The sequence below is a fragment of the Nematolebias whitei genome, chromosome 17, assembly GCF_014905685.2.
Source record: "Nematolebias whitei isolate Nwh7 chromosome 17, NemWhi1, whole genome shotgun sequence".
In the NCBI taxonomy this organism is placed as follows: domain Eukaryota; kingdom Metazoa; phylum Chordata; class Actinopteri; order Cyprinodontiformes; family Rivulidae; genus Nematolebias; species Nematolebias whitei.
Genome location: NC_056514.1, coordinates 28,932,012 through 28,957,571, shown reverse-complemented (window position 1 = coordinate 28,957,571; position 25,560 = coordinate 28,932,012). Strand labels below are relative to the sequence as shown.

At 37.8% G+C, this 25,560-nt stretch overlaps 1 protein-coding gene across 1 annotated transcript in view; it reads left to right on the top strand.

The window, feature by feature from the left end:
- The window catches only part of kcnh4b (potassium voltage-gated channel, subfamily H (eag-related), member 4b), a 49,797-nt gene that overhangs the window by 13,915 nt on the left and 10,322 nt on the right, over window positions 1-25,560 (top strand). Inside the window, exons 2-11 of the mRNA XM_037690901.1 lie at window positions 3,232-3,465; window positions 7,869-8,000; window positions 8,610-8,737; window positions 16,576-16,816; window positions 17,396-17,553; window positions 17,847-18,048; window positions 18,745-18,939; window positions 19,707-19,906; window positions 20,176-20,425; window positions 20,521-20,735. Coding sequence (XP_037546829.1) covers window positions 3,232-3,465; window positions 7,869-8,000; window positions 8,610-8,737; window positions 16,576-16,816; window positions 17,396-17,553; window positions 17,847-18,048; window positions 18,745-18,939; window positions 19,707-19,906; window positions 20,176-20,425; window positions 20,521-20,735 — 1,955 coding nt within the window. The remainder of the gene's footprint in view (window positions 1-3,231; window positions 3,466-7,868; window positions 8,001-8,609; window positions 8,738-16,575; window positions 16,817-17,395; window positions 17,554-17,846; window positions 18,049-18,744; window positions 18,940-19,706; window positions 19,907-20,175; window positions 20,426-20,520; window positions 20,736-25,560) is intronic.

Here is a 25,560-nt window from a genome sequence, read left to right as displayed (position 1 = left end):
AGTTTCAGCTTTTTCTGCTATGCCGGCTACTATTTAGCTGTTTTAGGTTTATTTAAGCTTTTCAGTTATTTCCACTTCTTTTTAGATGACTTCAGCTCTTTCCACTTCCTTCTGGTATTTTAAGCTTCTGCCTTTTCAGCTACATGTCAGCTATTTTTTTTCTCCAACTTTCAGACTTTTTTTTTTACTAATTCACTATTTTTTGTGGTAATTTCTGCTTATTTAGGCCTAACTAAGCAATTATGTGTTCTTTCTGCTTTCTTATGCTAATTTAGGCATGTTCTTCCATTTCAGCTACATTTCTGCATTTTTTGTAGCTTATTTCAGCAGTTTTTCAGCGAGTTCTGCAATAAGCATTCACACTGCATTTTAGCAGGAAAAACAATTTCTCTAGTTTTAACTTTGTTTATTTTAGTTGACAATACAAATTCTAGAAGATTGTTTCATCATATTTCACCTTCAGTAGCAGAGATGATCTGCATTTTTTATTTTTCATTATAACAGCATTTTCTATAAAATAAACCTTACAGCCATCCAGGATTGTCTCAAGGCAGCAGTAACAGTTGTTTTTTTTGTGAACTTGTTCTTCACTCATGAATGTTGTCTGATCTTGTCTTATAAACATGCAACTAACAGTTTGTATGAGGTTAGCACTAATGTGCTATCTGTTATGTTTTCATATCACCATGTTTGCCTATATTAATAAATTTGGGGTAAATGGTGAATGCATTCATTCCTTTTTTTTAATGTTGGTGATTTGACTCTTAAATAAAATTGCTCAAAATTCTATTAACTAGTCTAACCTGTCAACTTTGCATATTTCCATACACAGCACAAAAGTTTGGCTCTTTCCCGGCTCCTTTGCTCTAAAAGTGATTTATGACCAAATCTGCTCTCGACCCGTTTAAAGGACCAGTTTAACTTGCTGAGTAGAGATGTACCTATTCTTGGGTAAATATTACATAAACCAGAGATGAATGCAGCTCCTCTTCAGCACTTGTTGGCTCACCGAGTCGTGGTGTCAGGAATTTATAGAACATAAAAGAGGGCATTTTTCCCTTTTCTTTCATCCTTTAACATGAGCCTACATCTCATCCCGTCATTGTTTCTGCGTCGATTTATACCCTAAAGATGTACGACGGTAAAGCTGAAACGCTTTATGTGCAGGGTCATGACTTTTCTTACAAAAGAAGCTTTATAAAACTTCTATTCTTGAGCCTTATATTTTCAAAGATCTGCAGGAAGCTACAGAACAGAACAGTCTGTTTCTGTTGAAGTCTGGGGAATTGACAAGCCGCGGCATAAGCATAAAACCTTCCCCGGCCCGTTGATGGATCCGACTAATGCCCGTCTCTTTCTATATTTCCACAGTGACAGTTTAGTTGCCGCTCACTGCACATTCAAGAAAGGTTGTCACAGCTCATGAAAAGCATACACATGGATTGCTTTCTGCTCAGCCCGGTCAATTACAGATGTGAACGTTGGGTCGCGCAGCAGCAGCTGCTTAATATGTTCCCTTGCTCTCAGCGGAGTCAGGATCATTCAGACTGATCAGTCTGTCTTGGCATTCAGAAAATCTGCACTCCAGTGTTTTCAGTTTAGCACCTATATTCACACTTGAACATTTCCCCCCAAAATATTTACTTTTTAAGTAACAAAATAATAATGGTTCAGGTTTAAAATGCACAATAAAATCACACACATTGAGGAAATTGTGCACGTACAACAAAATAAAAAATAGGCAAATAAAGGTGTAGCATTCCTTGAATGCATGCATATCACTCGCCACCTTTCATGCTAAAGTTTTAGAGTTTTATCGCCTTACATTAAGAAATGAGTTCAAGATGTTTTGGTAAAACCTTAAAAGTAACATCATGCACAATCTGGTGCAACAGTCAAAGTATGTGTTGCTAATGACTCTCAGCTACTACCACATCAAGTTCTGACTCAATATCTGCAAAACTCACTAAGTTATAGCCATTTTTGTGTTGACTAATGTTGATTAGTTGTGGTATTCATCTTTTATTGATTTGACTCCCAAAGCTAAACATTTGTAGATGTACATCCAATGATTATTTACTAAGAATGTCATTAAAATACATCTAGTGGTTCATGGGATATTTTGCTAACAGACAGACAAAGTTGAGTCCAAATAGTTAATGGCAACAAAGGGAGAAAAGTTGATTAGCTGAGCACAGCATCAAATCTATTAAACATGCCACAAATATTTAAGTTTATGCCAACAACCTGATTGCCACTCATTAAACCTTTTTAAAGTTCAAGTGCATTTAAAGGATATGCGGACTACAATGTTTTTGTAAAGCTTTCTAACAGCCAACACACCACAGGTAAACTGCGTCATGCCCGCAGCGTTTTCAATACTCAGCAGCAGACAGGTCGACTGGGTTTGTCTTATAGAGGAAACAGCCAAACCTTCGAGCTTGTAGTAAAAATGTAAACATTATTTTGCACACATATATTTAATTAAGTAATTTGTGAATTGATAAACAGAATGTCCGACGAAAACATTTAGGGTGTGAAATGATCCTATTTCTGTAAATCTTTGTATCATAAAAATGTAATGGTAGAAAACCAGTCTTTTTTTAAAATTTGTGTCAATGTCAATCAAAACATATTTTCTTTGGAAAGCTCCCAAAATACTTATGATTTAAACTTTTTAGAATTATATTTCTGAAAGACAGATGGCCATATGTTTATCTCACAACAAGGTCAATGTCAAGGTATCTTTATTGTCATTCATATCACATGTGGTACGTGTGGTGGAACAAAACTGTGTACGCAGGGTCCCAGTTACATCCAACAAAAGCATAAATTGTAAAAGAAAAACAGTAATAAGGTCTATCAACGTCCTGCTTTAATAAACCCAGGAAATGTGCGTCGTCAGATTCCAACGATCAGTAGATGAACATATGAAGGTGTCCAGAACAAACATGAGACCTGAGTGCTGCAGCCTGGAGCGACTGGGATGAGATCCCAGAACAAAGAACTGGTGCTGCGCAACGGACACGGCTCAATGATGAAACTGTCCGTGGTGCTGAAAGCAGAACAGCAGGAAAGAAGCAAAATGAGCAGCGTTTTAGTGGGGAAATATGAGATGTAGCACTTTATTTATTTCCAAAAGTCTGCGCAAAATTTACTTTTGGCATGATCAAATCAACCCATAATGTTCCACAACAAGTTTGTTTCTAACACCTCCTGTCCTCTTCACAGACAGTAACTTCCTGTTGGGCAATGCCCAGGGGCACCGCGGCTACCCCATCGTTTACTGCTCTGACGGGTTCTGTGAGCTGACCGGCTTCACCCGAACCGAGGTGATGCAAAAGAACTGCACCTGCCACTTCCTGTACGGGGACGACACCAGCGAGCACGTGGCCCAGCAGATAGAGAAGGCTCTGGAGGGCCGAGAGGAGTACCAGGCCGAAGTCCATTTTTACAAAAAGAACGGTGGGTGCATGAAAAGGGAACGGAGAAGACGAGTTCAAATGGTTAAAACAAACGCAAAAGTTACATTGTGATGTAAAATGTACATTAAAAGCAGAAAGCAATGAGCTGAAAATCTCATAAGCCTGTATTTTATTCACAATGAAGCCTAATGAAAAACCATATTAAATGTTTAAACTAGGAAAATGTACAGTTTCAATGAACGTAAAGGTCATTTTGAATTTGATGAACACCTATCAATAAAGATCAGACAGGTCCCATCTTCTTTTAACAACAGTCTGTAAACTTTTACTGAGGAGAGCAGTTCCTGATGGGAATATTGATCCATTCACGTCTGATGTTGGGTTCTAGCTGTTCTGGATTATTTGTTTGTTTGTGGATGTCATGATGTTTGTTTTCAGTTGGTGAGAGGTCTTGACTGTGGTCAGGTCAGTTGAGCAACTGGGCTCTTTTACTACAAATCTACCTTGTTATTGTAGATGCAGTGATGATTTTACATCATCTTACTGAAAAATCCAAACATCCCTGGAATAAATGTCTGGATGGGAGCATATGTTGTTGTAAACACTGAAAATATGTCTGCATTTATGTTGCCTTTCCAGATGTGTAATACGCTGCACTTGCTATAACAACTAATGCACCCCTATACCATCAGAGACGCAAGCTTTTGTGCAGCGTAAGTATATCAGGGTGGATGGTCCCTCTCCTCTTTAGTATGGAGGACGTGGCTGTCATGGTATCCTTAAAGAGTTTAACAATGGGATTTTTCTGACCCCAGAACAGTTTTTCTCTTTACTTCTGTTATAAATGAGCTTTGACCCAGAGAAGATGGTGGTGTTTCTGGATGGTGTTCACACAGGACTGCCGCTGTGCACAATGGAGCTTTAACCAGCATTTGTGCATGGCACAGTAAACTGTGTTCATTTCTAAAAGTGTTCCTGAGCCCATCAGTGATGTTCAGAACAGAATCAGCTTTAAATACCGCGCCCCCTTAGGGACTGAAGATCACGACTATCCAGCATTGACCTTTTGCCTTGTGCTTTGCACACAGAGGCTTTCCCAGTTTCTTGACTTTTTTATATTATGAACTGTAGATTATAAGGAATTAAAAGTCCACACAATTTATTGTTGGGAAACATTTGCCTGAAAATGTGCCATTTTTTAATTCTTCAGCTTTTTGCAGACTGGTGAACCTATGCCCATCTTTACTTGTGAGAGATTCAGTCCCTCTGAAATGCTCCTAGTCCTCCAAATGACCTGTTGCCAATTAACCTAATTAATTAGAATATCGGTGGCACGGTGGCACAATTGGTAGAGCTGTTGCATCTCAGTGAGAAGGTCGCCAGATCAAATCCCAGCTGGAGACCTTACTGGGTGGAGTTTGCATGTTTTCTCCGTGTACGAGTGGGTTTTCTCCAGTTACTCCAGTTTCCTCCCACAGACCAAAAGCATGCATGTTAGGCTGATTGGTAACTCTAAATTATCCCTAGGTGTGAGTGAGAGAGTGAATGGTTGTTTGTCTCTGTGTGTCCCTGTGATGGACTGGAGACGTGTCCAGTGTCCCCTGCCTCTCACACAGTGACTGCTGGATATGGGCACCAGTGATCCCTGCAATCCAGAAAGGAAGACACAGATAAAGATACTGGATGGATGGTTACAGTATCCTCCTCTATATGTTCATTATATCATTTACATTTACAGCTTTTTGTTGCATTTCAGCCATAAAATTCAAGATTGCCCCTTTTTCTAAAAATTCAGCAATTTCTTAATGTTTGATATGTTTATTATGTTCCACTGTGAATAAAATATGGGTTTGTGAGCTTTGCTCTTTCATTGCATTCTGCTTTTATTTACATTTCACACAGTGTCTCAACTTCTTCAGAAGTCAATAGGCACAATTTCTAAAATTTAAATGAGCTTGTAATTCTATTGCGAACATTTCTGTTTTATTCATTTATTTATTTACTTGTGTGTTTGATTTTATTGTTTTTCTTTTTCTTTAGAAAAGCTCACCAATACGGCTGAATCATGACGGGAATTTTAAGCAGCTAAATAATTTTATGATTGTTTTGATCTTTAGTACTTCTCAGGATTTATGATTATCAACATAAAACAATCAGTTAAAGAGAGAGAGAGACTCAGCAGATAATTCCTAATGGAAAATCATTCATCGGTATCATAATGCCATTAACACTGGAACTTAAAGGTAAAGTGACGGCAATAACAAGTGTTTTCTAACACGCATTTCCACAACTGATGGAGCATTTTTATGTACAGGACAAAGCCTGTACTGTCTAGAATTTAACTCCTTCGTACTGACGGTCTTAGTAATCCTTCTAGAAGTCTTGAGCTGAAATGTGTCATGCCTGAGAGGAGAGCACACAGCAGTGTTTAAGCCATGATGACTGACACACGGGATTAAGTTCATTCAAACAGACACACAAACCTGCGGCCTCGAAATGTGCTAACCATTAATGCTGTGCTAAATCAGAGCTGTAGCTAATGCTTTCACTTCAAAGTGGTTTTGACATTGCACTAAATAACAGAAAGGTGATGTCAGTATATTGGGATGTAAAAAGACTCAAACCCAGCAATAGAGTGCCATATAAGAAAATCCATGACAGGTAAGAAACATTTTAAAAATAAAGTTCTGAGTAGTAGATGTTCATAATGTGTCACAAAATACTTGTCCACAAAAAATAAATAAATAAATAAAAGACTTGCTTCCTGTGCAAAAATACCATGATATTTTGTGTTTCCCCAATCTTTGCACAACCCACACAAACACACCAGGGACACCATAGAAGACGTATAACATCTGTTACGTGGCGAAGCGCCATTTATCTGCAGATTCGCTAACGAGCAAACCAGCTTTGGATCTTTAGTGATCTTTTCCCTTTTGACTTGTTACACCCAACTCCCAGGCTCGCTCCAACACTTCGTGCAAAATCCTCTGGAAAATGATTCATTTCCAACATTAGTTGCCTTTTTAGAGCAAGTAAAAATGGCTCTTTTAAACAATCCATGGTTTAAACATGGGGGAGAGCTGACATGAAGTGTGAAATTATTATGAGTCTAACAGGGGTGAGGATAGAGCGGTGATGTAGGGTGCCTCAGGCCCTTATGGGAACCTAATGGGCTCCTTAAGGTCGTTTCCAGATCTTTTGCAAATTTTACAGATTTTTTTTTTCCTTGGGAGACCAATTAAAGCTTCACAAATTTATCACAGGCATATCCAAACTACTAAGAAAATAAAGTTTGTCATCACCTGCTGGAATCAAAGGTGGGCACATGTGTACATGCCTGTGTCCATATGTGTTTTTGACTGATTATTAGTGAAATATCTCATGAACCAACCATAGACAGATTATAATATTCCCCAAATCAGTTGTTGAATGTATAAACTACAAAGTACAAATGATGTACTTTTGGTGTAAACTCCATATGAAATAGCTACCAAGTTTGATGACTGCTATAATGCAGTCAGTTTTACAGCTATTGAGCTAAAATTTGGTGTGGTAGTAGCTGACAGTCATCCCCAACACACTTTGAGCACAAACATGTTGCACAGAATCTTCATTTGGCATATAAATTGGCAGCTGATGTGAAATCTAATTTATATAGCGCCTTTCTCATGATATAAATCATCACATTAATTTAAACTAGAGGAAATTACAGCATGAATAATTAACTCCAATTTGTGTTTTGACACAAGCTTTTGTAATTTTGAATACAGCTGTAGATCAGCAGCTTGAAGAGGCATTGATTGATCAAGAACAGCAAATCTTAGCTGAGCCTATAATTGTTGCCTGATTTGTGACAATGATTAGATATTTTGCATTTTCTTGAATTTAATGTAGTTAATAATAAATTAACTGTCCAACTGACAGTCACATCTTTTGATATTTACATACAGTAAAAAAATACATTTTCCTACACATTTCCCTACACATAATATTCTGCATAAATGAGATGATGTTCAATTGAACTTGTGATACAATCTCATAATATCTGTCCTAGAAGGCAAATGCATAGCAAAAACACAAGTGATCCTAAAATGGAACCATGAGGTACACCGTATATGTTGCTTATAAACAATGAAACTTCTCTCAAAAAAAGTTACTACCAACACAAAAATGTCCATAATGGCTAAAAAGAACAAACAAACACACACAGTATTATGATGAACATGATTAGTGGTCTGTGCACTGGGGAAACAAACCCTTTTATTAGTGTCCGTCTTCATGTTGCACAAGCATTTTACATGCGACAAATAAAAATGTAAACACTTACTAAAAGATAATTTCTGTAAATACATGTGCATTTGTTCACTGATCATTTGCTTTCTTTATTTAATGAGAGATATAAGTACTTGAACTAAATGACATTTTCTGATTGTTCTCTAGGTGTGGCCTTCTGGTGTTTCTTGGACATTGTGCCCATAAAAAATGAAAAGGGGGAGATGGTTCTATTTCTTTTCTCATTCAAGGACATCACTGACACCTATGGAAGGGGTCATCTCAGCAGCAAGAGGGAAGGTAAACTTTAAATCCAATTTAAAGCCCCAATTCTGAACAAACTGGGTTTTTGTGAATCTCAAAAAACTCATATTTTATTCACAATGTTATGGACTGTATGGCTCATGATGCATCACATTTTTAACTGAGAGATCTGGACTGCAGGCAGATCAGTTCAGCACCTGGACTTATCTACTACAAAGCCATGCTGCTGTAATAAATGCAGACATTTTCATATTTACCTTATATTCCCTAAAAACGCTGCAATTCTTAGTTTAAACTAACTTATGTGCACCATTTTGAATAAACTAAGGGTTTGTGAGATTTACAAATCACTGCTTTCTGTTTTTATTTACATTTTACATAAAGTCCCAACTTTTAAGAATTTGGGTTGTACAAAGTAATAATAAATTGATTGTTTAGATGATTTATGAGCATGCACTCAGATTAAATTTTTACAGTGTAGTCCTGTTAATCACTGTCACGTCCTCTGCAGCAGTTTTGTTTTCATTGGCATTCATTCACTGAACTCAGACAGTATTTTTAAAAGTGGAGCTGGATTTTACTAATAATAAACAGATGTTCTTATAAAGTGTTTTTATTTTATTTTTTCTAATTATGTGGTATCAGAGGACAAGAGATGCAGGAGGAAGAGCCGCTCTCGCTTCAGTGAGGCAAGGAAACATGGACGCACTGTGCTGTACCAGCTGACCAACCATTTCTCCAGAGGTGGCAAACAAGACGACAACATGGGTGAAGTGAGAACAAAGTCATTCATTTATTTAACTCGTATTAAAGCAAGAACAGCTGTTAACATGAACAAAAAATCTTCTTTACAACAAAGTCAAGAAAGTAGAACTTAACCACAAACACACATCACCAATAATCAGTATAACATATTTAATATGGCATCAAAGTTTTGCCATAATAAAACATTTGAAGAGAAATAAACACTTGTTTAAACTTTCAGTTCATCATTATTACCTGCCACTGAAAGGTGGTTTTGCTTATGTTCATGCGTTCATTTGTTTGTTTAGTTAGTAAAATGTTTCAGGAACCACTGAATAATGAAACTCAGAAATCTACAGATATTGAACTAAAATTTAACGTTGTTGGATAATTTAATTATACTATCATCAACTCGTTAGTTAAATAAGCCACACAGAATGCAAAAATATCTTTTCAACACAATTTACTCCTTGCAAGGAGGTACAGCATTGAAAACAAGCATACAAGATGGTATACGAAGCCCTGATCACAAGGTCTGTACGTGGCCAAAGAGTTAGCAAAAGCTTAAATACCCGTTATCACACAGAGACAAGGTCAAGACACGACCTCTGCTTCACAGCTGTTGTTGAAGGCGTCAGAGTTTATCGGTTATCAGACTCCTCTCTGAGTAGACAGAGAGGCTCTCGTGACTTCACATGCATGGTTCTATACAGGTTATTAGTAAGCGAAAACATCCATGACCTTTACATAACTTTCCCCACCATTGGTAGTAGCTGAGAGCCATTCCGGACAAGATCTTGCAATGTCACGTAGCGCTGTGTGTAATAATATTGTCAAATTTGGGCTTAAACTCCATCATTTCTCAATATGAGGCCATCATCATCATAAAAGGCAGCGAACGAATGGCAGTTCTTGGCTTTTAACTTTATATGTGATTGCTAATTGGGGCAAATTTTTCCAAAGCCAAGAAAAATATGAAAAAAAAAAGACACAAGTTTTATCAATTACCACGTTATGATGGTTTGAATGTATTCCTTTTAACGAGACATGCTATGAGGAGTTTACACAAATGAATAACATTGATTCTTTGCTCTTCATAAAGTGTATTTATGGTGTCATAAACGGTCTCTTTGCTCTGAATCTGTCTGCTTCCTGCTGCTCCCATTTAAACCTTTCTCCACAGAACAAGAAATAAAAGAGCCGTGCATAACCACCACTTTCAAAGAGTTTGATGTTCAAGAAAACATCAAGTTCAGTTTATATTCTCTGTCAGCACCATCTTTCCCTGCTGATATTGCCTTTTTCTCTTTCTTCTGCACTTTTTGTCCCCCCCCCCCCCCCCCCCACACACACACACACACTCATATACAGTATACTCATAAATACAGCAACATAAATAGCAGGGATGCATATTTATTGCACTTTTAAAGCATTAAAAGCCTATATCTAAAATTTGAAAACAGTATTATTTTTCTGTTATCATTATTCTTCCATGAGGACTCTGGTGTTATTGGTGTATTTTTGCCAGTGTTTTAATTTTCCTTTTTTTTTTTTTTTTTTGCTCTCCTCATTGTCTGAGTCTCAGAAACGGTGAGCTCACAATCTACTTTGCCTCCACACCCACCCAGTCATATCTATTCTGACTGGATCTTTATTTGCAGCTCATTGCTTTGTGAGGCCAAAAGGAACAAGAGAGAGTTATTTTTACTGGAAGACATACATTTTCGACTGAGACAAGATAAATAGACACACAGAAGGGCTTCCTTAAAGATTGCGTCATCTGTGATACAAAAGTACAAATAAAAATGGAATGGTCTGATTTTCAGTTCTGATGTGGAATTGAGACCCACAGAGCCTTCACAAAACATATCCATTATTAATATTTTATTTCTCTGAAGCTTGCTTATTACAGCACATTTACTGAGAAGTTATGTCAGTTTTTGATGCTGTCAGCTGCTGTATCCAATCCGAGGCACGCTGACGAGCAACTTGATTTCTTATTTCCCAGAAGAGAGCTACCATTACTTCGTTTTCGCCTAAATGGAGAAACTGCTGCGTTCAGACATTTCAAGCTGTGATGCAAAAACTAAAAAAAAAAAAAGAAATGTTGGCTTTAGATATGTAAAAGTAACATTTAGTGCATATAACTCAAGTCCTTACATTATGGGTGCTCTTCTGTTTATTACATGAATGCTGTTTGTCTTTTTTTATTCCTATTTTTTTGCTTCTGCATGCTATTGTCATATTTTAGCTCATCAAAATGTTCAGCTTAGACTTTTGGAAATAGTTAACTGTATTTACAAATATTTTCCCATAGAAATTCATTGTGTTCTCTTCAGTTTCTCCCCAAACAGTTAGTTAAAATTGCTTCAGCATTCTTGCTCTATATTTGTATTTCTATACTACGCTTAGCTCTTAGCTAGCCTTTTCCTTCTTTTAGCCCTCAGCTACCATTGTGCTACTTTTAGCTTTTTAACTGTCATTTTATTCATTCATTCATATTCTGCTACTTTTAGTTTGTAGCTACACTTTTGACGCCATTAACTAGCATTTTGTTACTTTTAGCTTGTAGCTAACTTTGTCTTCCTTTAGCTTTTAGCTATCCTTTTTCAACTTTCAGCTTTTAAAAAGCGCTTTGCAACATTTAGCTTTTAGCTATCCTTTTGCTCCTTTTAGCTTTAACTAGTGTTTTCGTACTCAAGAGCGGTCTTGGTCTTGACTTGGTCTCGGTTTGGGTGGTCTTGACTACAACACTAGCTTTAACTACTCAATTATTATTATTATTATTATTATTATTTGCAAATGTCAGCAGTTATTCAGCATTCTTCAGAAATCCTCATTCTCTATTTTTAGTTTAGTTTTGTTTACAAACACTTTCAGTCATAGAAGTTATGAATTTTTGTTTCAAGTTGAAAATGTGTCTTTTCCCAATAGCAGTCAATTTGGTAAAGCTCAGCTGTCCCAGCTTTCCTCTAGCCTTGAACGCAGCATCACCTTTGTGCATGGAGCCTTAAGACAGTCTCAAAAGTCCCATTCACAGGCAAGTTGATCCGTGCACTCATATTGACTGATTCATCCACAGCAGGCTATTTGTGCCTGTGTATTTGACAACTTGTACAAATCGAAATGTGTACATTTAAAATATTTATGCATTTGAGAATTTTTTTGTGTGCACATTTTAAAACTTGTGGTACGCTTGTGGATCTTATTGTACACATACAAATCTCATTGTACGCTTGTGTGACTACTTTTGGGACTGATTTATCTCCATAGCTTTCTTAGATTCTTGTCATTTAAAATTATTTGTCAATGTGTTCTTTATGATTTATTTTTGCCGCTGTTTTATTTGTTCTCAGCCATATTTGTTTCTGTTTTGTTTAATCGTGTTTTCAATCATTGTTTTTCCTCAGGCGCTCTCTTACCTCACCACACACCTGTTGTCCATCTATAATCATTCCAGCTACTTTATTGTGCTTAGTTTCTTAGTTGGACATTGTAAATCCTTCTTAAATCTTTTATTATTATTATTTTTTTGTTTAAATTGGGGAGTGGGGGTGTGTGTTACGCTATCGGTTTTGCTTTAATTACTAAACCCCATTTTTGGAGTTTTACCTGCTGCTTGCACTCTCGAGTCCTCTGAATGTTGCAACCACTTCTCTAGGATTAATCAGAAGTGAAGCCCAAAGCACGCTGGGAGGTGTAGTTAAAGCAATAGGCTTTTGGGATGCAGCTTGAGTTAATGACTGTTGAAGATCAACTGTAGCTGTGTGACATAAACTGGCACATGCTCCCCTCCGCAAGGACAGCATTTCATTTCTAATTATTTCAGTGTGCTGAGCTGAACATGGTCGGTGTCAAAGGTCAGGAGGGTTTCTGTGATGTAAGAAATTAAAGGGAACAGTCTAGCCTTTTCTGACAGGGCTTGAACTTTCATAAAAGTGCCTATTTTTACAACTACATTTTACTCTAATGCATAGTCTTCTTGAGCAAACTGTACATTGTCATCAGTCATGTGCAGTTTCAAAAACTTGAAGGGAAATTAAAATTTCCTTTTCTACATTTAACCAGTGGAGCATCAATTCTTTCCTTTTTTTTTTTTTTTTTTTTTTACGCAAGTACTATAGCAAATGTGAATTAAGTAGTTTTCACCATGTTAGCCCAGCAGCTACAGGTCAATATCAAGTTGAGACTTCAACAGCAGATATCTTGTTACTGAGCTCCTCACAAGATAGCTGGCTCCATTTTTTCACCACTTATTTATCTCCCTTTTCCATTTTTCATCTCACCCCACACATAACCCCAGGATCAGGGCAGTTTAGGCTTTTAAATGGAAAATGCACGAGCCTATTTAAAAAGCAGCAATGAATAGACTCTGCTTCCCATTTTTGATGCTTTTCACAACTAGATTTTCTCAATAAAAGTGTAGCATTATTGGCATCTATTGAATTCCCCCTTGTTTCACACTAATACGCATCACTGAACCACACTGCGCCGCTTGAGACTTAAAACACTAATGACATTTACATGAAGTTCAGTCATGTAGAAAATCATCGAGCACCTTCATTGGTAATACGTTTCCTCATCATTGACTAGTTCTCTTTTGTAGCTTTATTTTATTTCTGCAGACATTTAAAAGCCTTCACACTGTCTGGGTGACTGTCAGGAAGAGATTAGCAGCAGCATTACCACATCTTTTTGACATGAGATGCTGCTACGTAGTGAAAAATCAGCGGCCAGCGAACAAGAGGACACCAACATTTATTTAGTCTTTCGGCAACATCTTGGTTCTGCGATGTCCATCTAGTTGCCATTTATTGTCAAAACACTCCACCTCATCACCATCAAGTTATTTGTTTAAAATGCTTGGCAAGTGCGTTCTGTGTGTTTTATATAATTGTGTGGTTGTGCTAATTTAGCGTTCACACTCATTTATTTATTTTTTGTACATATTTTGCTGTTTAAAAGATCTTACTACTTATACGTATTTTGTGCTGTTTTAGTTCAACTGTTTCAGGAGATACATGCAGGTGCAATGGCTTTTTTCTTTTTAAACTTTTATACTTTTCAAATTATTTACCTTTATTTACAACTGTTTTCATAGAAATACATTTTTCAATTCCTTATAAAACGTTGGTCTCTTTGAAATCTGCTTTAGCATGCTTGCTTTTTTTGTCTTCTTTTGCTACATTTACTTTTAGCTACCATTATGTTAGCTTTTAGGTACTTGTAGCTTTTAGCTAGCCTTTTGCTACTTTTAGCTTTTAGCCAGCCTTTTGCTACTTTAAGGATTTAAGAAAAGCTCAAATACAAGGACTAAAAAATTCACAAGCTATATGCAAAATAATGCATATATTTATATACATATACAGAGAAAAAAAGTGTCTACATACATGTAAAATGTACATACATAGAAAAAAGTATACAAGTTGTACACATATATACAGTATTATAATATTTGTTCATATATAGTCACTATTGTCCATTAAAAAGGAGAAAACAGGGGAGTACAGCTAGCTACTGTTCTGCTATATTTAGCTTTGAGCAAGCTGTTTGCTACCTTCATTTTTAGCTAGTGTTTTCTATAGTTTGATAATGTTTTATGTTAGTTTTAGCAACTCAATTTTAGCTTCTTCAGCAAAATTCAGCAGAGGCATTTAATACTCAATATTCACTGCATTAAAGGAGAAAATGCACTTCCCCTAGATATTAAATCAAGTTTAAAGTCCACCTGGTTTCTATTTCCAAAATGATTTAGCGTTCTAGTTTTATATAAAAAAATATACATTTAGCTGGAGGTTATGTAGGGTTTCTGGGGTCTGGTCTTATATGTTTCCTCGTATTTCCCAGTCACCCCTCAGTGTTCCTCCTCCCTGTGTTCCAGCTCTGTCTCACCTGTGAGCAACATACTCATCACAGGTGCCTGTCATTTCACCCTAATCAGTGTCTATCGTTATTCAGCTCCTTGGTGTCTTGTCAGTGTCTCTGGATTGTCCTTCAGACCCACACCTGCCTCCACCCTCGTTTGCCCCATTCTGAGCCCTTGAGCAAGGCCCTTAATCCCCATCATCTGCTTCCCTGGATGCCCTAGATGGCAGCTCTCTGCTCCACACAGAGGGATATGGTAGCTTAGTGGTCAGTGGTTGTGTCAGGAAGGGCATCCAGCGTACAAACAAATGCCAAGTCTTCATGTGAGTTAGTTCACTGTGGCGACCCCTGAGGAAGGAAGCAGACGAATTATTGACTTTCCTTTTCTCCTTCTGTCTCCTGACACGTTTCCCACTTCGTGGTCTTCAACTACCTTTTTTTTAATTGAATTAAATTAACAGTAGCAAAATTTGAACATCAAACAAAAAGGCTACTTTAGATCTCTTACTCTGCTCCTGTAAGAACACCTTGCAAAAAGATCTGAAGTTGCTGACTCGGACCACTCTAAGGGATTTTAAACTACTGCACTGCAAAAACCAATGCAGGCATGTTCCTGTTTTTAGTATTTTACATAGCTTTATGTCACTTGTTTTTGTTTCATTTTTATATCATTTCTTTTATTTACTTCATTTTATATGTGTTTATATGATTGTCTATTGTTGTCTGTACCTCATCTGTATAAATAAAGGTTGAATGAAAAAAATACTATTGTGATTTCTTATCTGGCAACCTCAAAAGGCAGTTACCCGTACAGGTACATCTCACTCAGCTCCCTAATGACAATGACATTTCAGGGATTATTCACCACGAAGACTTCAAATATTTAGTGTTGCAATTATTGTATGGACTCCTCTTATTGTAATTGTATTAAAATTTATTTTGTTTGTAAAATTTGTGTTTGGTGTTTGGTTTAAGGCCAATGTTTGCTTCATGCTGCTTTAGCCTTAAGCTGAGCAATAATAATGTGTTCCTAAACATTGAGCAAACATTATAATAAATTATTTTTTCTTTTTTTCCCCCTCTACTTTTAAATGTTGTAATTAATTTGTAGCGTCTTAGAGGATGACCTCTTACTTTTCTCATGATGATTTACCTAATCAAAGGTGACAAGCTGACATTTTTAAGACAATGAAACAAAACCCAGGATTAGAAGTTTTTGAAGTCCAAACATTATCTTATCATTGATAAATTAAAGGTCTAGCATTCCTGGAGGAATGCATATCGCCCGCTGTCTTTCATGCCAGAGATGTATCTCCTGTTGAGAAATAAAGGAGGTGTAGCAGTTTTAATCAAACCTTATGAATAATGTTATATCATTCAAATTTGCATAGTTTTGTCACACCCATATGGGAACAAGATGACTCTCTGCTACTACCTCACCAAATTTTAGATGAATAAATGTACAGTTGACAGACTTTGAAATTAACCATTTTTGTGGTAGTTAAAGTCAATTAGCTCTTGCAGCCATCTTGCATATTATTGAATCCTAAAGTTAACCAGTAAAGATTTGCTGAAAGTTTCATTATTTAATGTTCAGTGGTTCGTGTGATATTTTGCTAACAACCTGATACACATATGCTTCTGCAAAAGTTACTATTGCCTTTGGCTGCAGGTGATAGATACATTATTAGTTTAACAGAGTGTTAAATTAATCTGAGTTTAGAAATATATTCAAGAGAATAGTTTACAGAAATATGAATATATTATTAAGATTTGTTTTGTCTTTACGATGGGAATTAGCAGACTTACTGTAGGTGCTCTATAACATCACCCTTTATCATTTTCTTGATGATGTTTAGCTGTGGTACATTATACAGATCTATTGTAAAATAAATCAATGGTTAAAAAACTATTAGGATTATATGACTTTAGTTTATTGACGCTCCTGTCTGCATTGTGTGGTAATGCCTTCGTTCAGCTAAATCCCCCTGTTGGCTTACAGAGCATGAATGACAAGCCTACGGTACCAGAATACAAGATGGCAGAAGTGCAGACGTCACGCTTCATTCTGCTCCACTACAGTATATCAAAGACCCTGTGGGACTGGCTCATCCTGCTGGCAACCTTCTACGTTGCTGTCACTGTGCCCTACAACGTTAGCTTCTGGCCGTACGATGACTCTGTCACAGCTGAACGCGCCACCATCGTGAGTGACATCCTAGTAGAAGTGCTGTTTATTATAGGTGAGTGTAACAAACTGTTTATTGGAAATTTAAATTTTTTTTCTTTTAAAGCAGCAATGAGATTTCTTCTCTACGCCTTCATTGTGCTGCAGGGATTTCTGACGTCTTACACCTTGTTGAACTTACCTTATATTGAATTTGTATCGATCAATAAACCTTTCATATCTTCACATATTGACAGCTGTGATGAAATATAATTTTTTTACAAAATCAAACCCCACACACAGGAGACGGTTTGTTATTTGCTTGTCACATTTAGACATTTAGGTCATAAATCTGTCCAGCACACACTCTGATCATTATGAATTAGCTGCATGTGCATCTTTTTAAGCTTCTGCTATCATCATTTCTGCCTTTGCAACGATTGTCTCCTTTCAGATGTTTTTAAATCTGCGTTTATTGGTTTAATGGTATGGTCTAAAGTACTCATCACAAATGAGAAAACCAGTGGAGCTACAAATGAATTTCAGCAGCCTTATAAATTCTATCATAGTACACACCAATATTTCATCAAAATATATTCATATTATAATTATATTATATTATATTCATCATATTAAAATGGCTTTGTAATTGCAGACATTATCCTGAACTTCTGTACCACCTATGTGAGCAAGTCCGGTCAGGTGGTGTACGAGTCGCGCTCCATTTGCATTCACTACGTCACCACTTGGTTCTTCGTGGACTTGGTGGCTGCTTTGCCCTTTGACCTACTGTATGTCTTCAATATCACTGTGGTAAGTGTTACAATAAAAAGTTTAACTGCTTTGCTTGGTTTTACTTTAGAAAAGACCAGTAAACGTTTGACATGATGTATTAAATTCTCACTTTATGGTAAATTTAAGGGTCTGGAAATCAAGCGCTTGGCATTTCTCAGCCCATGTTTCGTTTGTGTGTTTGCACGTTTGATATATTGAAGTATGGATTTTGGTTGAACAAAATAGTACAGTCAGATTCATACAGCACAAACTGCGTACATATGACTGAGGGACTAAGTCTCGTTTTTGTCACTCTGCCCTCCTCTGCTCAGACCTCCATGGTCCACTTGCTTAAGACGGTACGCCTCCTGCGTTTTATTCGACTTCTTCACAAGCTTGACCGTTACTCTCAGCACAGTGCCATAGTGCTGACCTTACTGATGTGCACGTTTGCCCTGGTGGCACACTGGATGGCCTGCATCTGGTACCTTATCGGACACCAAGAGTTAGAGACCAGTATCAAATGGAAAGTAGGTGAGTCTGCTTGTAGAAAAAAAACAACAGTTGCTGATTTTCTCTTTTCTCTTCTTAAACACAAACCAGGTTTAGTTATAACAGAGAGTTATTTATTCCTGAAACTCCAACAAATATTACAGCTTATATTTGTGTTTTGTTACTCAGCTATAAATAGTTTCAGCTTACCTACTGGGTGTCTAGCTCTGCTCAGTGGCGGCACAAACAGCATCCTCTGCTGCTCTAATGAGAACGGTCTGAAACCAGATCAAAAGCTGAAATAGGCTGGTAGCATGCAGCACACACATCTTCTTTGTGTTACTGGCTGAACGCAGTTCAATATAAACTTATCAGAGGCTTGTAAGCTTTAGTTTCTGTTTCTTAATTAATGTAATAATTTGTTTATAAAAACTGTGCAAAAATGTTCAAGTGCTTCTAAATGTGTTACACTAGTCTATTTTATTTAATTAATATTAGGAGGAGATGTTATACTTTCTTATTAGATGTGTATTTTTACCCAAGAGGCTAGTTGTGAGTTGTCCTGAAACAAAATGCCACCCTACTGACAGTCGCTTTCTAACAAATACTCACACACACATGAGCTGACAAGTAGTTTTGCTTCTTTTAAATAAGATATAGCGGTACCATCCTGTCACTGTCATCCTTCAAGGCACTGATGAACATGAAGATAACATGTGTGCTGTATGTGCCTTTAAGGGTGGCTTCATGAGCTCGGCAGACGTCAGGACACTCCATACATTAACAGCACAGTGGGCGGCCCGACACTACGCAGCTCTTACATTGCTGCCCTGTACTTCACCCTCAGCAGCCTGACCAGTGTGGGCTTTGGAAATGTCAGTGCCAACACTGATGGAGAGAAGATCTTTTCCATCTGCATCATGCTGGTTGGTGGTACGTTTGACACCGGGTTGTCATTCTCCCTCTGGCATCCTGGCATCACTCTGTTACTGTTTGGCACCGCAGTCCACAAAACTCTACACGACTTGTGGTTGAATAGTTTGGCTGGCTTCTAAGACACAGCTTGCTGCCATAACCATCTCCTAGTTATTGATGATATCTGCCGAGGTTGCAATTAGGAGTGTAACAACCCTGCACATGGTTATTAAAGTTTTATTTTGCTGCTTGTGATAATGATTATGTGAACACATTTGATTGTTTAATTTCATTTATAGGAGTAACAATTTAGTTGATGTACATTTCATATTAGAATCCATAATAGTTTATCAATGTGTTGAAGTGTTTTTTATTGTAATTTTGCTCCTGTATTGGAATCATAATTGTCATGGATACAGTAGGCAGGTGGAATGGATGTGGGCTTTTATTTTGATATGATTTAGATTTTTTGTGACTCGTTTAAATACCTATTCATTTGCATGTGGCTATTACAAGAAAGTGTAAGTCTTCTTTTGATTGTCGTCTTTTCTTTTTGACAATTTACAGTTTTGGTTGTGAAGGATTTAGCAGGATTTTTCATTCAGAAAGTTATTAAACTGTTTGTTTTTGTAATCTCAGCTCCATTTTTAATTAGCATAAAGATCAGACTCAGGCTCTTAGAGATGTTTGTCTAACATCTGTCTCTAACGTTGCTACATCCTGAGTTTAACCATTAACGTTGTATATCATAGCTGACTCTTATACTCTTTTCCTTCCCGTCACAGCAATGATGCACGCTGTCGTCTTTGGGAATGTGACAGCCATCATTCAGCGTATGTACTCCCGTCGTTCTCTCTACCACACTCGTATGTCAGACCTGAAGGACTTTATCCGTGTTCACCGTCTGCCCCAGCAGCTTAAACAACGCATGCTGGAGTACTTTCAAACCACGTGGTCTGTCAACAATGGTATAGATGCCAATGAGGTAGAAGTCACTTTAATTTTTGTCATCGTGGAATACTTATAAATGAAGCTAGCATATCTGAAATTGACATTTACCAATGTCCTAAAATTATCTATAAAATATGTATATTATATTCCCAGACTCTTAGATCATCATTTGTTTATAATTTAGCCCAGCATGGCTGCAATACTTTATCAGTTCATATCCTTTAAAAAAGAGAGCATCTGCAGCCCTGTCCACACACTAATCTAGCAGTGCCACACATCATTACATGTTTCAAATATCCCCAGCTCCTCCACGACTTTCCTGATGAGCTACGGGCCGACATCGGTATGCACCTGAATAAGGACATCCTTCAGCTGCCAGTCTTTAATGGGGCCAGTCGTGGCTGCCTGCGCTCACTCTCTCTTCATATTAAAACCTCTTTCTGCGTACCTGGGGAGTACCTGATCCGTCAGGGTGATGCACTGCATGCCAATTACTTTGTCTGCTCCGGTTCCCTAGAAGTGCTGAAAGACTGTATGGTGCTGGCTATTTTAGGTATGTATCATATTAAGCGTTTTAAGCATAGTTCATAAAATGTTTTTAAGCCATGAAGCTGTGTAAGAAAATGATAAATAATATTTCGATTTTAGGGAAAGGGGACTTAATCGGGACTGATCTGCCTGGAACTGACCAGGTGATCAAGACCAACGCTGATGTGAAAGCGCTCACCTACTGTGATCTGCAGTACATCAGTCTGCGCGGCCTGAGAGAGGTGCTGGAACTCTATCCTGAGTATGCCCTCGTGTTTGCCACCGACATCCACAACAACCTCACCTATAACCTACGGAAAGGCAGCCAGGATGAGGTACTGAATGCACACTCGCAAAACACATAGAAAGCCTGAGTTGTTGTATCAGATTATTTTCCTTATTTGTATTGTATATAACTTTTCCTAGTATACCAGTGTACCTACAGAAAGAGCCGCTGCACATCGGCGCTGCATAATCAGTCATACACTCAGCTCTTATCCTTTTTGAGACACAATGCTTACATCAGGATTCACTTCCACTTCCTGGACGTTAGCGTTACCTTCTGTACAATAAGCCCCCAGATCCTGGCCAACAAATTACTGCTACTTGGATTGACATAATTTCTCTGTAACATGGTCCTGGACTTTTTGGCACACCATTTAGTTTGTCACATTCCATGAAATCTTGTTTTCCCACATTACCATAAACACCAGCTCTCCCCAGGGGTGTGTCATGGGCCCCCTGCTATAATCACTATTCACATAAAATTGTCAACCAAACAAATGGGCGAACTGTCATATGAAGTCTGTGGATGATGGCAGTAATGGACTGATGTCCCACAATGATGAGTCTTTGGACCAGCAGGATGTGGACGATCTGGTGTGAGGAGTATAACCTCTGCATTAACATGAAGAAGATTAAGAAGCTGGTTGTGAATTTCAGAAGGACAAGCCACACAACTCCTACTCTATTTATTATAGGAGCAGCTGCCAAAAAACTCCACAGCTTCAAATATTTAGGAGTCCATATTTCATTAAAAGTCCTTAATTCATTAAAACCTCCAACATAATAAAACAGAACCACTAACCCCTTTATTCCCTCAGGAGGCTGAGACAGGCTGGTCTACGCACTATCCTGTTGCAATCCATTTAAATGATTCTAACCATAATACTTTTTTTAAAATAATTTTTTAAATATTGTTTTTGTCTTTAACTTTTTTGAATTAACCATAATATTTATTAACAAAAGTTTTGGTATTGAACTTTTTTATCTTACTACTTTAGTGGGGTGACCATGAGAAGTTGCTTAGACAACGTGAGGCTTATTAGATCTGTCCTCTTCAGGTTTTAGCTTCTAAAGGACTGAATGATGAATTACCTTTGAATGTTTTACTTAAATTATTGAAATTTTATTTTTATTGTTATGCATCTTTATATTTAGGTCAGGTCCTGGCAGCACGGTGGCGCAACTGGTAGAGCTGCTGCCTCTCAGCGAGCAGGTCCTTGGTTCAAACCCCGGTCCAGGGGCCTTTCTGGGTGGAGTTTGCATGTTCTCTCCGTGCATGCGTGGGTTTTCTCCGGGTACTCCGGTTTCCTCCCACAGTCCAAAAACATGCATGTTTGGCTGATTGGTAACTCTAAATTGTCCCTAGGTGTGAGTGAGAGAGTGAATGTTTGTTTGTCTCGTTTGTCTCTATGTGGCCCTGGGATGGACTTGCGACCCGTCCAGGGTGTACCCCGCCCCTCGCACAGTGATTGCTGGACATGGGCACCAGCGACCCCCGTGACCCAAAAATGGAATAAGCGGGTAAAGAAAATGGATGGATGGATGGATGGAAGTCAGGTCCTCTGGACTGTTTCTTTTTGTTAAAACATTTCATCTTTCATCCAAAAAACTTCATCAATCTGAGGAGCTGCAACAAACTGTCTCAGTCTGACTCTGACTTAGAAATAGCACCTTCTCATAGTGGGTCAACCAGTTTGATGGTGCTCAGATGGTTTCTGGTGTCCGCCCTCTCCCCCACCAACTCGTTTGAGGCAGTCATGGCCAAAGTGGTTCATGAAGTAAACTTCATGATCAAGCCTTTTGGATGAAAGATGAAATGTTTCCACTAAAAGAAACCATCCAGAGGACCTGACTTAACTGTGTTAGTTTTTTCTACTTTACTGAGCATGAAGGGTATTTTGAACCACTTTGGCATTAATTGCCTCAAACGAGTCGGCGTGGGAGAGGACTGACTACAGAAACCACCTGAGCACCATCAAACTGTTTGACTCACTATGAGAAGATGCTATTTGTTGCTGCTCCTCGGACTGATGAAGTCTTTTGGATGAAAGACGAAACGTTTCAAAGAAACTGTCCCGAGGACCTGACTTAACTTTGTTAGTCAAAACAAAGAGACACGTAAAGTTTATCCAAATTATTTATTGAAGAGTTCATGTGGTCAAATAATAAAGCAAGTCATGTGTGAAGAAACCACCTGCTAAAACAAAAATAATTAGTCTGTTACCAAAAAAAGCCAGACGAAGTTTAGTTGCAGATTTTTACAGCATACTTTTAACCACACACTCAACACTAATTAATGTTGCGATGTCTGTCGTGTGTGACTGACAAAAGCGACAACACTCTCTAAATACTTTGGCAAAACTTTTTTTTGTTAGCGTTGTGTTGTTGGATCAAGAATTCCTCTTCATCCCTGCTAGTCTTCCTCGTTGTTTGAAGGTTTCTTGCTCATTAGTTTTAATTTTTGCATTTTCACTGATTTAGTTTTACCAAGAAGGACAATCAACTGTGACGGTTGTACTAATTAGTGGACATCTCAGGCAGATACATGAAACAGATTCATGAATGTGGGCTTCAGAGCAGAATGGTTTGTTCTTAGTTTGACTTCATAATAACAACTCCAAGACAAACGGCACATTACAAGATGTTTCTATGTGTAGCAGTAACCTAATTAATAAAACAAGTTTACTCTCCTCGGATTATCGTTACCACAGATTATTATTTGTGTAAAACTGCCACGTATTAGAGCTGCTGTTTCCAATGCTAAACTTTGATTCACACAGCATTCTCTGGGCGGATCAAGAGCACTAGTCTTCATTCACACCATCTGCTAAGGGTTTCTAATCAGGCACGTAGCCGGAGCATCGCGATCCCCCTGACAGGATGAAAGAATGATTAGTTATGTGGTTACCAGGCCTCAAAAGCTCACAAAACACTCACAGTTGCATGAGTATCCAAATCCTTGTGGTCAGAAACAGATTGTGGAAATGCCTAGTAAGGTTGGAGACATTCAAAGAGGGAGGCTTTGGATTTTATAAGTTTTAGAACAAATGGGAGATTTTTGTCAAGTCTGGAGCATTATATTTCTTATTTTTCAGTATTGTCGACTTTTTTTTAAGTCAAATATCCAATGCAACTTCCAACAGTAACCACAGATTCAAAAAGTTAAATTCTGAGCTTTAAACTAGTACTATTTCTGTTCAGTAGCTAAAATTGGTTTTGAAATGGTACCACTCTTTTGACAATGATATAGCATCAATTACAGATATAGGTGAAACCTGTATTTGAAATTCCCCACTCTTACTGGTAATTCCTATTTTAGTATTATATTTTTTCAAGTTGTTTGTTAGCTGTGAATCACTTTTAATGTCATTAACAGCTTAAACAGTAAAACAAAATAATAAATCTAAGACACGGGAATGTTGCGTCTTATGGAAGATGTGTTTTGGACTTAATCGTTAAGTACTCTGTGCCGAATAAGAACGTCTTTTAACCACCGGCAATCCAGCAACGATTCAAAGTTTTTCTTCTGCATTTATGGACATGACACCACAGGAATCTCTAAGGAGCAGTGCTCATGGGGTGTAGGGGAAAAACACACACACATAAAGTAAATCAGACTAGACAAAGTAATAAAGATGGGGATTTAAAAACAAATAAAATTAAAATAAAGCAATGGGGAAAACTACTATTAGAGGCATGACCTCAATCTTTAAACTCCAGATAGGATAAACATTACAATCTTGACAGGACTGAAGGAGAGATGAAAAAATTGTCATTAATTTCTTAGGTTATTGTCCTTCCAGACTAAAATATTGTCACTAAAACAGTTTATTTGTCGCAGTAGCTCAATGAGCCTTCCTACTGTAGTTGGGTAAACTATTGTACTTGATATGACTTTTGACAGAGCCAATCATTTTAAATCTGAACATAAGACAAGCACTCATATACACATCAATGTTCATACTCAATAATCCAGGTAAAAAAAAATCCAACAAAGTTAAATCAGGTCATCTGGATGGTTTCTTCTTTTTTTTGTTGAAATGTTTTGTCCTTCATCCAAAGGACTTCATCAGTCCGAGGAGCCACAACAAACTCAGTCCCACAAGCAGCACACTCACGTAGTGGGCCAACCAGTTTAATGGTGATAAGATGGTTTCTGGAGTTTGCCATCTCCCCTGTCGACTCCTCTGAGGCGGCCATGGCCAAAGTGGTTCAAAACATCAAAGTTCATGCTCAATAATCCAGGTAAAAAATTCAACAAAGTTAAGTCAGATCCTCTAGACGGTTCCTTTTTTTTTTTTTTTTAAACATTTCCTCATTCATCCAAAGGACTTTATCAGTGGAGAGGGCAGACTCTAGAAACCATCTAATCTCCATCAAACTGGTTGGCCTACTATGTGAGTGTTCTGCTTGTGGGACTGAGTTTGTTGTGGCTCCTCGGACTGATTAAGTCCTTTGGATGAAGGGCGAAACGTTTCAACAAAAAAAAAGAAACAATCCAGATGACCTGGGCAGCTGTGGCTGAGTGGTTAGAGCAGTTGACCTCCAATGCGAGAGTTGGGGGTTCGATGCCACCAGCAGTCACATGCTGAAGTGTCCCCGGGCAAGACACTGAACCCCTCATTGCCTCCAATGTGTGTCCTATGAATGTGACAAAGCACTGATTAATCTCTACAGATTCAGATTAGCTTTGTAGAGATCTAGTAGAGTGCTGTATGAATGTGTGTGTTGGAGGTAAATGAGGGCACAGATTGTGTTGTAAATCACTTTCACTATCGATAAGATAGAAAGGCGCTATATAAGTACAGTCCATTTACCATGACGATGGGAGACTGCAACAAAGCCAAGATTCAACTTGTCTGCTGGATTCCTTAG